The following is a 16,662-nucleotide window of genomic DNA, read 5'->3' as shown; positions in this document are numbered from 1 at the left end:
CCCATTGAATAAGATGTCACAGTCACTGTTCAGTATCAGATGGACAGCCCTGCGTTTCTGCCCAGTGGCTGTACTCCGCTGTCTCTCACATTCTGATTGCAGCTCTCATCTCCACAGGGTCCTGCTGGCCGCTTCGTGACCCTGGCCACAGGGTCCCTGCGGAGGCAGGTTTCTGGCTTTCCTCCTCTTTATCTGTTATCCAGCCTCTTCAGTTTGGTCAAGTGTGAACTGCCTGTGACCGACTTGGGGCTCTGCCATCAGGCCCCTTCAGATTGGCTGTGCCCAGACCAGACAGGTGTGAGCACTCTGGGTCGGGGGGTTAAGTGGCTTCACTAGGGTCCCTCTGGACGCTCAGAGCAGCTCCGGGGGTAGAACTCAAAGCGTTCAGGCCCAAACCCCAAACTGCTGCCGGCTTCTCTCCACATGCCGTTCCTCTCGTCCCTGGCACAAATCTGTTTTCTCACCCTTGAGCTCATTTCCTGGCCGGGCCTCGGCCCACCTCTGCCCTTGGCCTGCTGCCCGGCCTTCGCCCCTCCTGCTTCGTCCCCCTCTCCGGGTGCCGTCCTGGGAGAATCCCTGGATTGTGACACTGTAGCTCTATTGAAAAGTGCCGGAAGTGCTAGTAAAGCAGGTAAGGCTGTTGCCGTGTCTTTGTTTCCATATGTTTTTTATTGAGAGCAGGTGGAGCTGGAAAACGAAGAGAAGATACGTACTCTGCTGCTGTTCTCTGCAAATGGTTTCCCGTATTTCACTGTGATATTTTAGGCTTGATTACCTCCCACGGTTGATACGATCCTCTGTAAACTCAGCTGGCATCTTTTGGCTCCATCGTAAAGTGGCTCAAAATACACGCTTCTGTGTGAGGGAGTTCAGCTAAAATAAGCACCGAAAGGCTATTAATTACAGCCAAGTTGGGAAATAAGATGGAAGGTCAGCGCTTAGAGTCAATGTTAACGGGACTGTGGTAAATAGCGGATACCTTGTGAATGCTAACGTGTTGTTTCTGCTCTGTTCCCTCATGCCTTCCCGGATTCAGAGAGAGGTAACCGGCCGATTTTCTCTTCTCCCCATCTTTGTGCTGTCTTCAGTGTCTAGAAAAGCTCATTTGCTTTCTTCATGCCCTTCTCACCTTCATCACAGCCATCGCTGTCTTTGCAAGGCGGAACTTCATTTTAACTTTTTCTCATCATCACTGTTATGTGTCCTGCGTTCAAAACAGTGTGGATGTGGCTCTGGGGCCGTGATCCTCTGCTGCTTGACCCTGTCTGGGGAAGGTGCTGGGCAGAGCCATGACTTGGTCCCTCTCACTGCTGGCTGAGCAGAGTCTAGTCAGCGTGCTGGGGAGAAGACATGATAGAAATAGCAGGTTAGGTACCAGGTTGCGTAAGGAGGCTTTTCGTGCTTTGTGAAGAACTAATACTAGGACTGGCTTGTTAGGACTTCTCCATAGAGCTTTGTTGGTAAGGTTTGACTCTAGGACGATAGCCAGAGGGACTGACTCAATTTCAGGCTGGATTATTAGCTAAAATATATGGAATTCTTCTCCTCTCTTCTCACATCTAGAAGAACATACCAGTGGAAAGGCTGCACCTCCAAAATGAAAGGTATTTGTACCTCAGATGCGTGTATTTTCAGTACTCTGAATGTCAGCCTGACCATTGGCTGACTGGGGGCTTTTAAGCTCCACGATTCCTCAGCTCTGTCACTTCATAAAAGCTCCATTTCTGATGGAAGGAGAACCTTTGGGAATTTTTCCTGTTGAAAGAATGATTGTCAGTACTGCTTGGCAAAGTAAAGAGACACCAGCGACAGCCCCTTTGCTTTTTGTGCTGGAGTCCGACCCAGGTGCTCCCTCGGGGGAGGAGGGGAGGAGGGGCTGAGCTCCAACCGGCAGCCACTTCCTCCTTTAGGATGAGCTGCAGTTGTTGCTTAGCGGCCCGAGGGAAGGGAGACTGCACAGGCTAGGTGGTGACACTGCCAGAGTCAGTCTCCCAGAGGGCATGCTTAGGAGATTTGGGGAGCTTGATTGACTTTCTCACGCCTTCTGAGGAGACCCTGGCCCCGGGAGGTGGTGGAAGTTTCTGGAGGATGAGGGCCGTGGGTTTGGATACCAGCTCCCTGGCCTAAAGTTCCCACTAAGTCTTGTGGGAGCCAATGGTGAGAATGTGTTCACATGTTTGGTAGGTCCTACCGTCCGGGTTTATTCAGGGCTCCTCTCTGGGAACCAGTTGCTCTGAATATTAACAGCAAAGGCCATTCTAGAGAGGGCTACAAACTCTGGTTTGCCCACAGCACCTGTAGTATTTATTTGCAGGTGGTCGCTTTTCAAATTTGCTGTGTACGCAGTCTGTGTGTCTCATGAAAGCACCTGGTAAAGAAAGGATTCCCCGTAGAGAATGTGTGTTTACGCAGGTGATGAGCTGCTAGAATGCCCCTTTCAGAGTTTACAAACTTAGCATCTTCTTAAGTTTGCAAAGAAAGTTGAGTTTACCAAATCGGAGCCTGAGCTTTGTGAAATTAGTAATGCCTGCATATGGTGTGTGTGCTGCTGGGTGAAATAAGAAAAATCAAAGTGGCTCGTACATGTATGTAGCCAGTATGTATGTGTAACCTCCTGGATTAATTAGCCATTTAGGAGGAAAGCGTTTCTCATCCCATTTCCTTCTCTTCCTTTCCCCAAGCCCCGAGAACAATAGTTTCAAAGTGCAATAAGAAAATAAGAGCCGTTAGGCAAAGAAGAGCAGGCAGCCTTGAAAACAGGACTCCTCCTTTTAGGCCCTTTGCAGGTGAGATGAAGAGAGAAAGCCCCTTATCATAAAGGGCTGGATTTGGAATGTTTGGACCAAATCTCCCTGCTGCTCTTTTGTCCTTGTTTGCAGGTGGGACCTGTCCTCTGCAGTGGTAACAACTCTGTTCGCTTATCGCCTCTACAGAAAGACAAGCTGGGAGGAAAGGGTCTTGGGAACCTTTCAGCAAGTGTTATTATATTTGTACCTCTGCAAAGATTTATTAAAATGTCCTTTGTGGATAAGGAGACAGTAGGAGACAGTATTTCAAAGTGGACCTTTTTTTTTTCTTTTTACTTCTTTTTCCTTATTTATAATAACAACAAATATTATTCTGTTTCCTCCATGTGCCAGCGTGTGTCAGACATAACGTGTATTTGACCTGAGCGAACATGGGTTACATAAAAGACTTTACCAAATTGTGGAGACTTCGTCAGGAGTGCTAACAGAAAAGATTTAGCGAGAGACTGAATGGCAGGGAATCTGACAGAAAAGAAAGAGAGCTACTGCCAGACACATCTAGGCTGTCGTGTGCGGGACTAGGGCAGTTCCAGAAAGCAGAGCCCAGGCCCGTAGGCACACGTTGTGGGGAGGCAAGTTTTCATTCATCATTAAGAGAAAATAATGTGTTGGTTTGTGGGAGCGTCCCAGAGTGGAGCTCCTCCTGATCTGTTAAGTAAGTGAGGTTTTATACCACTGATGCATTCTAAGTACCACCTGTCTGGGTTGCTGTAGAAGGAGGGAAGAAATGTTAGCCTGGGTAACCACTAAGAGGTCAGTCAGTTCAGTCGCTCAGGCATGTCCGACTCTTTGTGACCCCATGAATCGCAGCATGCCAGGCCTCCCTGTCCATCACCAACTCCCAGAGTTCACTCAGACTCACGTCTGTCGAGTTGGTGATGCCATCCAGCCATCTCATCTTCTGTCGTCCCCTTCTCCTCCTGCCCCCAGTCCCTCCCAGCATCAGAGTCTTTTCCAGTGAGTCAACTCTTCACATGAGGTGGCCAAAGTACTGGAGTTTCAGCTTTAGCATCAGTCCTTCCAAAGAACACCCAGGACTGATCTCCTTTAGAATGGACTGGTTGGATCTCCTTGCAGTCCGAAATCAGATTGATTATATTCTTTGTAGCCAAAGATGGAGAAGCTCTATACAGTCAGCAAAAACAAGACCGGGAGCTGACTGTGGCTCAGATCATGAACTCCTTATTGCCAAATTCAGACTTAAATTGAAGAAAGTAGGGAAAACCACTAGACCATTCAAGTATGACCTAAATCAAATCCCTTATGATTATACAGTGGAAGTGAGAAATAGATTTAAGGACCTAGATCTGATAGATAGAGTGCCTGATGAACTATGGACGGAGGTTCGTGACATTGTACAGGAGACAGAGATCAAGACCATCCTCATGGAAAAGAAATGCAAAAAAGCAAAATGGTTGTCTGGGGAGGCCTTACAAATAGCTGTGAAAAGAAGAGAAGCGAAAAGCAAAGGAGAAAAGGAAAGATATAAGCATCTGAATGCAGAGTTCCAAAGAATAGCAAGAAGAGATAAGAAAGCCTTCCTCAACGATCAAAGAATAGAGGAAAACAACAGAATGGGAAAGACTAGAGATCTCTTCAAGAAAATTAGAGATACCAAGGGAACATTTCATGCAAAGATGGGCTCGATAAAGGACAGAAATGATATGGACCTAACAGAAGCAGAAGGTATTAAGAAGAGGTGGCAAGAATACACAGAAAAGGTCTGTGGATGCCTCTTAAATTCCTTTTGAAGAGGGGTAAGATCATAAGCAAGCTTTCATTTACGGCAGAGTTGCAAGGGGAGGGATTTAGGGAAAGGGTGAGCAGTTCCGTCTTGGCAGCTTTTTAATGGAACCCATTTGAATAAAAAATCATTGATTCATTCATTCTGTACAGATGGATTAAGCCCCTGCAGGGCGATTAAAATGCTGTTCAGCTGAGAACAATAAAAGCACTCTTTTGTCTTTTCCCTTTGCCATTAAGAAATTTGAGGCTGTTGTGTAAGATGTCTTAGCACTGACATTTTTCCCTGACAGAACTCACCGCTGGTCCACTGGGGGGGGTAATTACTGGGGAGAAGAGCAAAAGAAGAGGAACAAAAAGAGCTGGAAACACAAAGGTTTCCACTAACGGTGAAAGTAGCTGATTCCTGGTACACCCTTCTGTTACAGTTTAAGGAGGAGACACAGCTGTGAACCTTCCACTTCCTGGTTGATGGAGGAAATGCAGTGATCCCCTGACCGCAGGAACCAGGCGAGGCGGAACTCCAGAAGGGACTCGCTCCAGGAGAAAGCTGCAGCAAAGAACAGAAGTGGTGCTTGCTGCTCAGTGTCACACACAGTGTCTCAGATAGACAGGCAGCTTGGAGAATGTGTCCGAAAAGACAGGAGCCTGTTCTGACTGGACCTCGGGGGTCATCTGAGCCAGATTTGTGGCTTTATGGGTGACCATGCCGAGGCCCTGGAGGAGGCATGACCCGGGGGGCGGGGGCAGGGAGCAGAGGGGCATGGAAGCCCACCCGAGCCTATCTCAGCTCTGAGATGCAACCCTCTCGGGGCTGTGAACACCAGGTAGCTGCAGCCCGAGTGCCGCTGGTGGCTCTGAGATGCAAAGTCGGGGACGGGAGAGACACTGAAGGCGCACAGGGAAAGACGCTCCTGCAGTGCGCTACAGCAGGCTGACCGCACCCTCACAGTGTCAGAGCCCCTGCGGGCCCTGTTCGGCTGGGTGAGAACCACCAGCTCGGGGTGCTCTTCCTTCCCCAACCCCCGTCCATGGTGCTGGGCTGATGGATCAGGAATACTGTAATGGAAGCTGGTAATTACGGCAATTTCTTGTCCCCTCGGGATACAGGAGAAGCTCTAGAAAATGTTAAGGCGATGTTACATATGGGCATAAGGACTTTTAGGATCATAGCACTGATCAGTAAAAACATCTGAAAGGCTGAGTCAGGCCCTGTCTTAGTCAATGTGAAACTGGGTGTGCGTCATTGACTGTCCTTTGAGAAGCTCCAGAGTGAGAAGTTTAAGAAAGGAGAAGGAAGGGCACTGCATTGTGGTCTCTCAACTGCTTCGCTCTGAAGCTGGGACCCAAGCGCCGTTCTCCAGGGGATGGCCCGAGAGGCCGAGGTCACCCCAGACCGCCATGGCGCTGCCTGGCTGGCCTGCCTCCTGCTGTTCAGCCTCTGTGGCCCTGGGACGTCTTCTGAAACCCCTTCCTTTGTGTCTTTGGAGCCAGCCTGTCCTGGGCTTTCCTCCTTCCCAGCAGCCTTTTTTCATCCTTTCATTGGGCCCTTGGCCTCAGATAGGCCTTCACGTGCCTTTCCTCCTGAGGTCCAGACCTTGTTTTGTGTTTTCTCACTCCCTACCCTTTCCTCTGCTTCTCTGTCTTCAGCTGCCTGCACCCCCGACTCCACCCGGCCAGCTCCAGACCTGGCCTCAGCTCAGGGACTGAGTCCACCTGATCAGTGGGCCCCCAAACACCTCACACATCTTGTCCAACCTGGAGCTCACCAGTCTCCTTCACCAGATCCTTCCCTCTCCCCGCCCCAGGGTGAGGGCGCTTAGTTTTCCCAGCAGGGACTCCAGAGCTATTCCGGATTCTGCCTCTCATCTCCCACACCCGTGAGTCCTCCAGGCATCCGTCTAATACCTCTTACCCATCTGTCTCCTCCACCTCCCCTTGACCCACTTTGTTCTACCAGAAGCAACTTTTTAAAACACATGTCAGATGGGGTCTTGTGTCATATGACAGACTTGATGGCTCAGAGTAAGAGCCAGATTCCTGCCAGGACATGGTGCAGCCCCCCTGCAGCCGTGGACCCTCACCGCAGTGCCAGGGGTCATGCCTAGGACTAGTTCTTCCAGACCCTCTGTGGGCTTGCTTACCTCTGTGCCTTGCTCAAGCTCCTCTGCGTGTTCCTTGAGCCATCGCTGCCCTCTCACCCTGGGGAGTTCCTGGTACTTAGAGATGCAGCTTAGATCTCACTGAGCATCTCTGTCACTGAACAGCTGGCTGCCTAGGCTGGCGCCTTGTCTGTTTGTGTTTGCATCTCTGATGTGTCATAGTGGCTCAGAAGGTGTTTGAGGAAGTGAACTGAATATTACTTTTAAATGTAAGTTCTTATACCATATCATAATTTGGTTAGAATGTAAAGCCTACTGGCAAGTGTATCAGTTTTATATTGCTGCTATAATAAATTACCACAAACTTAGTGGCTTAAAGTCACACAGATTTATTCTCTTATAGTTCTGGAGATCAGAAATCTGGTCTTAGAGGTGAAAAATCATGGTGTCAAGTAGGGCTGTCTTCCCACTAGAGAAGCCTTCCCACTTTTCCAGTCTTTAGAGGCTGCCTGCCTGCCTTGGCTTGTAGCCCTTGTGCGTGTTCTTTATTGAGAATTCCCTTTGTAAGGCAAGTGCCTCCTCTTTCCCTTGTGTGTCAGGCCCACCCAGATAATCCAGGGTCACAGCCCCAAATCAGAATCCTTCACTCAGTCCCACCTGCAGAGTCCTCTTTGTAAAGTCATCTATTCACAGACTCTGGGAGTTAGGATAGGAATGTCTTGGGAGGGTCGTTATTTTGCCTATAGCTGCAGCCATTTTCAGAAATCAGGTGCTGAAAAGGCAGGATTTTACAACAACCAGTTAATAGGTATTTGGATTTCATTCTGAATAATGATGAGATTAGCTCAGCCATTTATTTCTCTCACAAGAAGGAAGTTGTTCGACTTGTCTGTGTTGCAGGCCTGAAAGTGAATTCTTTTTTTTTTTTTTTTAAAGATTATTTATTTGGCTATTTTGGGTCTTAGTTGCAGCATGTGGGATCTAGTTTCCCTGATCGGGGATCGAACCCAGGCCCCCTACACTGGGAGTGCAGCGTCTTGGCCACTAGACCACCAGGGAAGCCCCTGAAAGTGAATTCTTACAAATCCTCATTCTCGGGACTTTTTGCTCTTTTAGGGTAACTTGGGATATGTTTCATGGCTATTAAATAGAGACATGCAGATCTCCTGACCCCTCCACAGGGAAGAGATGAGGGAACTTGTTTTCTCTTGGGAGGTTAAATTACCAACAGCTTTCTGCCTCCCTGATCTATTAGCCTGGTACCTAGGAGGGAACAGGAAAAGACAAAGCTGTTTTTTTGGTTTTTTGTTTTTAAAGTATCAGAATGCCCCAAACAGAGCCTGCGCTGCTAAGCTACCCGTTTGGGAAAATGTGGGTCAGATGGTCGCCTTAGACCTTAATCACTTTCTCCTGAGCCAGAAGAAGATGAAGATTAATAATAATAATTTTAAAAAATTACTCCTGTGGGGTTGCATCTGAAGCATGATGGGAGTGATCCATGCTTATCGATCAGGGCCTGCTTGGCCCTCTCTGATAGTGGCCTGACTACACTCGTAGGCCAGCCAGCAGTCGCAGAGAGCAGGATGGATCTTGGATGCTTACATCATAGATTATCAGAGCTGGAAAGGAACCCTGGAGAATTCCATCTTTTTTTTACTTCATGCCCGAGACTGTATAGCTCAGTGAAATCAGGAAATGGGACTAGAAGTTGGGGTGCCTGGGTTCTGACCCGTTGCCCTCTGGCTGTCCCTTCCTCTCTCGGAGAGTACAGATGCTGGTGAGGTCTCTACTAAAGGTGGGATATAACAAGCTGTAATCCTTTGTGGTCCAGAATGCAGATCCTTTCAGCATTCAGACACAAGCAAGGTGCTGGGGGCCAGAGGGCCAGAGGGCTTTCGAACTGCGCCATGCAGAGTTGATGGTGTAGTGAGCTGCAGACTGTGCCGGATGGCCAGTACACACCTGGCCGGGCAAGGGGAGGTGCTGTGAGTGGACACGGGGACCCAGCTTGCGGGGGCAGAGGGGAGAGCTGCTTAGCTGGACTAAGAATGCTGGAAGAGTTGGTGGGACAAACTTTGGAACTCCAGAAATCCAGACAAAATTTTCTGGACTTTCCATGGGTGACCACAAGAATTTCAAAGACTGAGCATCAGAAAAATGCTGACTGAACGTGGAATTTTGAAGGAGAAGAGCAGTGTGTGGCGACACACTGTGTTATCACTTTAGGAACTGTCCAGAAAAGAGAAGTAGCCAAAAGGAGGCAGGCCTGAAATGACTTCCCTCGAGCATGGTCTCCAACAAAAGTGATGCCTTCTCGTCGTTTCTCAAGTCATGTGCTATCCCGATGGGGGTTGGGACTAGGGAAAGCCTTGGGAGCACAGTGTGGAGCAAGGCTGTCAGTTCAGTCGCTCAGTCGTGTCCAACTCTTTGTGGCCCCACAGACTGCAGCATGCCAGGCTTCCCTGTCCATCACCAACTCCCGGAGCCTACTCAGACTCGTGTCCATCAGGGTGGTGATGCCATCCAGCCATCTCATCCCCTGTCGTCCCCTTCTCCTCCTGCCTTCAATCTTTCCCAGCATCGAGATCTTTTCCAGTGAGTCAGTTCTTTGCATCAGGGGGCCAAAGTATTGGAGTTTCAGCAAGGCTGTGCTTACCCCCAAAGTCTGGGCCCAGCTTCTCACCCAGACCCACCCTCAGCCTCAGTATCAGAGCAGCCATTCATACCTCTGACCACAGGCCAGCTTTCTCAATGGATAATAGGGTGCATGCTGCTTGCCCTGTGCTTGAGAGAGGGGGGCACTCAGTACCAATTAAAGCCAGGCCCAGAGACTTGGTATTGAGGGTGAATAAGGCACAAAAGGAGAAGGCAATGGCACCCCACTGGAAAATCCTATGGACAGAGGAGCCTGGTGGGCTGCAGTCCATGGGGTCACACAGAGTTGGACATAACTGAGCGACTTCATTTTCACTCTTCACTTTCATGCATTGGAAAAGGAAATGGCAACCCACTCCAGTGTTCCTGCCTGGAGAATCCCAGGAATGGGGGAGCCTGGTGGGCTGCCATCTATGGGGTCGCACAGAGTCAAACACGACTGAAGTGACTTAGCAGCAGCAGCAAGGCACAAATCATCTTCATGGAACTTCAGCGGGGTGTGGGGAAGACAGAACTCACAAGCAGACACTCATGGTACTCAGTGGTGGGTGTTACGTGTGCAAGGAGCACGCTAGCACTGGACAGGGTGCTCACCCAGCTTCATCCAGGTCTTCAGCGGTGGCCAAAGCCTGGAGACGATGTGAGCAAAGGCAGGGAGGCGAGACCTGCCTAGAAATCCTGAGCACTGGCAGGGCTGGCAAGGAAGGAGTGGATTCAAGACACTGTCAGGAGGGAAATAGGCTGAATGGGGGGGTTGGGTACAGAGTGCGGGGGCTAGGAATGGCGGGGCGGGAGTCAGGACGGCCCCTAGTTTTAGTATGGAGGGCACCAACTGCGATGGAAGCTGAGGTCACGGGAAGGTGGAGCAGAGCAGGTCTGTGGGCAGGTGTGCACAGGTGGAGATTCAAGTGCCTGTGGGTGGCTAGGAGCCGCCACAAGGTGGCCTGGGGCACAGCAAGGCTATGGGACAGGCTTTTCTGGCCAGGCCTTCACAGTGGCCAGTTGCCTTCAGCAGATAGATTCCTGTTCATTCCCAAAGAAGCCAAATCATTGTTGGGGAAAATCTGTCCTAGTTTGCAAGAACATCACCAGCTCTTACATTGAGAAGTGATTAATAAATTCATCTGTGGTTATGCCTACAAACAGGGATCCAAGCTTGGCAACACCTGCCAGGAAATCACTGTGATCCATTACCAGATGGGGAAGTATGAGCGTTTATTTTTCATAAACCTCTGATCTTTTAAACTGCTGTCCTCAGTAACAGCAGTGAGAATTGTAGTTGTGTGGCATGGTTCTTTGAAGCCAGATCATGTCACAGGCACTGTCCTTTCCATCAGTAAAGGAGATGCTGAAATCCAGGGCCAGCTGCAGGCTCACCGCGGAGTCTGAGCTGACAGTTTATGGGGTGATGCCACCGCCGCCACCCCGAGCCCTGGAGTGAGAGGTGTGATTAGCAGAATCAAGTGCCTTTGACGGGACTTTGGCCTGTGGCGTCCTTCCGTGTCCCTGTGACTGCCTCTCGGCCTCTCCGCAGCCGTGGGTCGGGTCCAGTCTCCGGGCACGTGCTTACACGTCGGAGCCTGTTTTGCTTCTGCTACATCACTGTGTGTGTCTCAGTATCGTGCCTACAAATGCATGCTCCTCTCAAGCCTGTGTTCTGTTTTGTGATCATAATATTTATAACCATGACATTTGTTGTTACTAGATAGAAGGTTCCCATAAAGTTCAATTTTCATTATGTGCTGTTCATTAAGATTCCAGAAGCTCAACAGACAGAGTCTAGGGAACACTGTAGTTATTTTAGTCAGAAATGAATTCCTCACATCCATACAACTGTTCCTCTGTTTGCGGTGGCTGTTGACATTTGTTTTATTTTTTTTTAACCACTGCATATTCTGTTTACCTCTGACACGCTGGCTTCTAGCTCAGTTAACATTCATAACTAGAATGTGTGTTGTAAAGGTTCCTCGTTCTAATGGACTGATAAACTTTGTTTGCACAGAGATTTTGCTTATGTAGCAAGAGATAAAGATACAAGAATTTTGAAATGTCATGTATTTCGATGTGATACACCAGCAAAAGCCATTGCCACAAGTCTCCACGAAATCTGTTCCAAGGTAAGGTGGGTCAGGGCAGAGGAGTTCAACCGCTTTTTTTTTCCTCACTGCTGAGCAAGGAAAGGGGTGTGGAAGGACGGGAGTCAGCACGTTCAGGTCAAGCTCTGGGAGAAGCACGCCGACCACCAGTCCTACCAGCGTGGTTCATACTCTTTCTGATGTCAGCTATTGCTCTAAATGGCGCTTCACCTACAAAGGGAGCATGGCCTCGGTCCCTCCCACAGTCCGGTGGGTCTAATAAGTCAAGAAGTGGCCAGGTGCCAGCAGCGGGGGGTTACCACTTGCTCTGTGTTCCTCTGATGGCTGTGGGCCTGGAGGTCTACAAAAGACCAGAGTTATTGTGGGGCTTGTTACGTTAGAGATGGAAGAGGAATACATTCTGAACAGTCAGGAGAATGTCAGTTACTCTGAGGTACCGTCACTCACTATTCCCCCCAGAGAAAAGGGCACAGTTCTCAAAGTGTGCAGCTCGGAGATGGGGGTTGGGGGTCCGGCAGTGGACTAAAGCCAGTTTAACTTGAAAATGAAGCAGGCACTCCACTGCCTGGAACAGCTGAGGTCACAGGGTCCATAACCATGAGCCAAAGCTACGTTTTCTCTTCATCAGATTATGGCCGAACGGAAGAATGCCAAGGCCCTGGCCTGCAGCTCCTTACAGGAAAGGACTCATGGGAACCTCGATGTCCCCCTGCAAGGTAGGTCCGCCCCCCACCACCTTGGTGCTGGCACTCCACGTCTGAGTCACCAAACACAGAGTCTCAGACATGTACATGTCGAGTGTCCCTCAGAACCACGCTGGACCCACCAGACCCAGGCCGAGCCTGCACTTGGGGCCTTGAGTGTGGCTTAGAGCTGACTTTGTGTCAACAGGGTTAGGTACTAAGAACCAGGATGAGTTTTGTTGTTGGACAAAATTAAAGACAATTACCTTTAGTAGCTTTGTAACTCATGTACAGCCTGGGGTAAGGACCAGCTAGTTTAAAAATATGTGGGTTGATATTTTGGGGAGCTCTGTTTAGTCATTTTTCCTGTCTCTGATTGCACCCCTTTGTAATTAAATTTCTTCTGGTCATCAACCTCCCCTAATAAACCAAACACCCAAAGCTGCTACTTAGCATACTTCCAAGAGACCATCACAGCTTAACACACAGATTCCAGTTCCTTCTTTCAAATGCTTACCTACCTAGAAGTGAAAGGTGAATGGAGTTTCTTTTAAGCTTTTTATTTTCTATTGTATATAGCCGATTAACAAGGTTGTGATAAGTTTCAGGTGCACAGCAAAGCGACCCAGCCATACACACACATGTATCCATGACAGGTGAAGGGGACTTTGATTGATGGCCCCCGTGTCTGGCAGAAGAAGTGGCTGTTCTTATAGAATGATTGTCACATTCACCTCTAGAAAGGCAGGATGTTATGTGTGTGTTGGAACCTTTGAGAAAGATGTGTTGTTTTCTTCCCTGTAGTAGATTTTCCAACACCAAAGACTGAGCTGGTCCAGAAGTTCCACGTGCAGTATTTGGGCATGCTACCAGTGGACAAACCGGTCGGTATGTGCAACCTTCACTGTCTTTCCACTTGGCAAGTGTTTGGTGTTCACCTTCCCATGAGGGTGGCGTCTGCTGTTTCACTCCTTTGCTTTGTCTTGAACCAGATCCTCACACTGTCACCAGCTAGAGCACACAGCAGTCCTGGTCAGAGAGCAGTGCAGGGCTTTCCTGGTGGCTCAGTGGTAAAGAATTCACCTGCCAGTGCTGGAGACACAGGTTTGATCCCTGGTCCAGGAAGATCCCACATGCTGCAGAGCAAAATAAAATTATAACAAAAGAGTAGGACGGGCAGACTAAACTCCTTCGACTCATGGTCCCAGAATATAGGGACTTGAATGAAGAGGACCTGATTTCTCATTCACCCAACAGTTCAGAGGTGCATAAGCCAGGGCTGTGGAAGGGCCCTGCTGTTCTGAATCAGAGCATCTGTCTCAGACCGGGGCATCTGCTTCAGTCCTTGTCAAGTGCTGGGCGGGGACGGGGGCTGAGGGAGCCCTCCTGCTTTCCCGTCAAGGTGTGTCCCAGAAGTACACCCAGCATCAGCAGTCAGCTACATTTCATGGCTGGGATTTAGTTGCTTAGCCATACCAAGCTGGAAGGAGTCTGGGAGATGTCGCCTTTTTCTGGATGAAAAAAGGCTATGGAGAAATCAGAACCCTCACGTACTGCTGGGGTGAATGTAGAATGGCGTGGCTGCCCTAGAAATCAGTCTGGCAACTCCTCAGAAGTTAAATATAGTATTATCATTTGACCCAGCAGTTCTACTCCTGGACATATACCCAAGTGAAATGAAAACAACTGTCCACATGAAACACCTCGTACAGGAGTGTTCGCAGCAGCATCATTCATAACAGTCACAAAGTAGAAACAGCCCAAATGTCCATCAGCTGAAGAGTGAATAAAAAACACTTTTATACTGTGGTGATTATTTGGCAATAAAAAGGAATGAAGTGTTAGACTTGCTGCAACATGCCTGAACCTTGAAGACATCCTGCTAAATGAAGGAAGCCAATTATAAAAGACTGTACCCTTTACAATTCCATTTATATGAAATGTGTTCAGAGTAGGCACATCTCTAAAGATAGGACTAGAAGGCTGGAGGCAATGAAGGGTGACTCCTGAAAGGTATGGGGTTTCTTTTAGGGAGTGATAAAAATGTTCTAAAACCATGGTGATAGTTGCACAATTCTGAATGTATTGAACACCATTGAAGTTTGCACTTTACTTGAGTAAATTGTATGGTATGTGAATTAGATCTCAATGAAGTTGTTATACCACCCACCAAAAATAGCTGTGGGAACACTCAGCCAGAGGGCCCCATTGAACAACACATACTCTTCGTGTCCAGGGGCCATCTAAACTTGGCCTTACTTAAGTAACAAGGCACAATAAAAGATGATCAGGGTAATCTGGCAGAGGCTGGCTTCTGTTGGACCCCCCGCCCCTTTGCAAGGTTCCTTGCTTAGAAAAAAGGTAGCAGCATTTGAGTAATGTTTCTATACTTGGAGCTGGGGAATCTTGGGAGAGACAGTCTGGTTAGATAGGACATCACACATTACATCTCTGGAAGTTCTCATGACCCTTTTTTCTGTTGAAAACACTGGCATTTCTTTTCTTTTGAGCCATGAAATGCTCAAATGAAACGTCTGGGGCTACAAAAAAAAAATGTCTGGGCATAGCTGCTGCTGGGTGATTTGGATCCATATTTGAGAGTCAGGAATAGCTTTAGGGCCTTTTTCAATTATCCCTTCCATCCACAGGAATGGATACCCTGAACAATGCCATAGAAAGTCTTATGACCTCCTCTAGCAAGGAGGAATGGCCGTCAGTGAACATGAACGTGGCCGATGCTACTGTGACTGTCATCAGTGAGAAGGTGAGAAGGGTGGCAGATACGGTTGGCCTGTCTGGGATACAGTGCGGTTTCACATACGATAAGCTTCTGTGAAACTCAGGCACATGCCAAGGCTTGGCCTCTGGGGAGCTGTGCTTGCTTGTGGTTAAAATGACTTACATTAAAAAAAAGAAAACTGCCCTTGGTGTCTGGATCTATGCACACACCTCAGAGGATTCTGTTCTGGTGCTTCTCATTCTTCCTTTGCCCAGGAGATTGGAATCATTTGCTAGAGGTGACTGTATGATGTTAGCAGTAACTCGCTAATGGGGCTTGGTTTTCTGACCACTCTCCAGGCTCCAGCATTGACTCGGCTGTTGCCTGGGGCTGGGGTTTAGTAGATGCATCTGTTGCGGAAAGGTCCTGTGGTAGCAGGGGTCACTGGTCATCTGGAGAGAGGCCAGCAATTAGCCTCAGACACAAATTATCTCAACTTTGTGGTTGAGAAAACTGAGGCACAGAGAGGTTAACCAACTGGCACCAGGCACACAGCTATGTTGGGGTCCTTTAACGACCAGGACCTGATGGTCCGGAGGCAACGATAAGAAAGTGAAAGAGAGAAAGAGGCTGATATTCCCTGGTTTATGCAGAGAACCAATAAAGTCCTTGACACAGGACTTGTGTCGCTCACAAAGGCACCGGGCGCCCTCTCAAGGAGGGTGAAGGCACAGGGCGCCTTCTCGAGAGAGTCTTAGAAGCCTGGGCAGGAGAGTGAGCAAGACGGGTCTCTGCACTCCAGAGAATCAGCCGAGGAGAGAGAAAGAAAGAAAGAAAGACACGGGCACCCAAGCCCTGATGGAGCAAAGGTGCTTTAATGATTTCTCTGTGAGGATATAAAGGCTGTGGTACAAGAAGTTTCTTTCGACAATGATAAAGATCAGAAAACCAAATGTACAGCAGCTGTTACCAAGGGAACAGGGATTAATAACGGTCACAAGGTCAGGAGACAATCCATATCTCAAGAAAGGGGATCGAGACTAAGCAGTTTTGTCATAAAGAGAATGTTTACTAAAGGAGACTCAAGCCTGTCTCACACAATGACCTCCGTTCCTGGGAGCAGCCTGCTGTTCCGCTTAAAAAGAAACAAAGGACTTGTGAGAAACGGCACGTAGGAATCCTCCTGTTAAACGTTCCCTGACACAGCTAGCAGTAGCAGGGGCAGTCTTCCATTCTGCCTCTGTGAGGCGCCTGTCACGGAAAGATCATAAGTCCTTGTCTGCTCTTGCTTCTGTCCACTAGCAGCTCGCCTTCACACCCAGTTCAGTTTCTGAGGATGCTCACTGAGCCTGCAGGCCTGGCCCGCTGGATTTTCTTCAAGTCTGCAACACGTGGTGCCTTTTCCTACCCAGCACCTTTGCAGGCGCTGCTCCCCTTGGCCTACCTAGATCTCAACATAAATGTCTTTCTTCCAAGAATGCTTCCCACCTCTCAGACCAGCTTAGTTTGCCTGTTAAGCAATCCCACAGCACCTGAGTGAATATTTCATAAGTCCAGATGTTCACGAGCCAAAAGTCAACATTCTGGATGTATTTACTAATTTTCACAAATTACAAATGGCTGTTGCAGAGGATATAGTGTTCATTAGAGTGAGTTCTGAACATTTCTTAACTCAGCATCATATGGATGTCAGTTAGTGAAAAAGAAAACAGAAAAAAAAAAAGCATTTGGTAACTTTTTGTTTACATAGTTTTTGATAGAAATATGATTCAGTGGTTCCCTGGTGGCTCAAATGGTAAAGAATCTAGCTTCAATGCCGGAGACCAGGGTTCAGTCCCTAGATCAGGAAGATCACCT

The 16,662-nt window shown here is 48.5% G+C and overlaps 1 protein-coding gene across 2 annotated transcripts in view; it reads left to right on the top strand.

Annotated features, from left to right (window-relative positions):
* APBB2 (amyloid beta precursor protein binding family B member 2) overlaps positions 1–16,662 on the top strand; it is a 188,435-nt gene that overhangs the window by 162,648 nt on the left and 9,125 nt on the right. Inside the window, exons 8-11 of one of the 2 annotated variants that reach the window (XM_068974803.1) lie at positions 11,310–11,424; positions 12,032–12,119; positions 12,894–12,974; positions 14,735–14,850. In XM_068974803.1, coding sequence (XP_068830904.1) covers positions 11,310–11,424; positions 12,032–12,119; positions 12,894–12,974; positions 14,735–14,850 — 400 coding nt within the window. Of the gene's footprint in view, positions 1–11,309; positions 11,425–12,031; positions 12,120–12,890; positions 12,975–14,734; positions 14,851–16,662 lie in introns of both variants that reach the window. The other variant, XM_068974802.1, reaches the window with a different exon arrangement.

Source organism: Capricornis sumatraensis, chromosome 7, assembly GCF_032405125.1.
Source record: "Capricornis sumatraensis isolate serow.1 chromosome 7, serow.2, whole genome shotgun sequence".
NCBI classification, from domain to species: domain Eukaryota; kingdom Metazoa; phylum Chordata; class Mammalia; order Artiodactyla; family Bovidae; genus Capricornis; species Capricornis sumatraensis.
The sequence above is the reverse complement of the archived record's forward strand: the minus strand, read 5'-3'. Positions and strand labels throughout refer to the sequence as shown.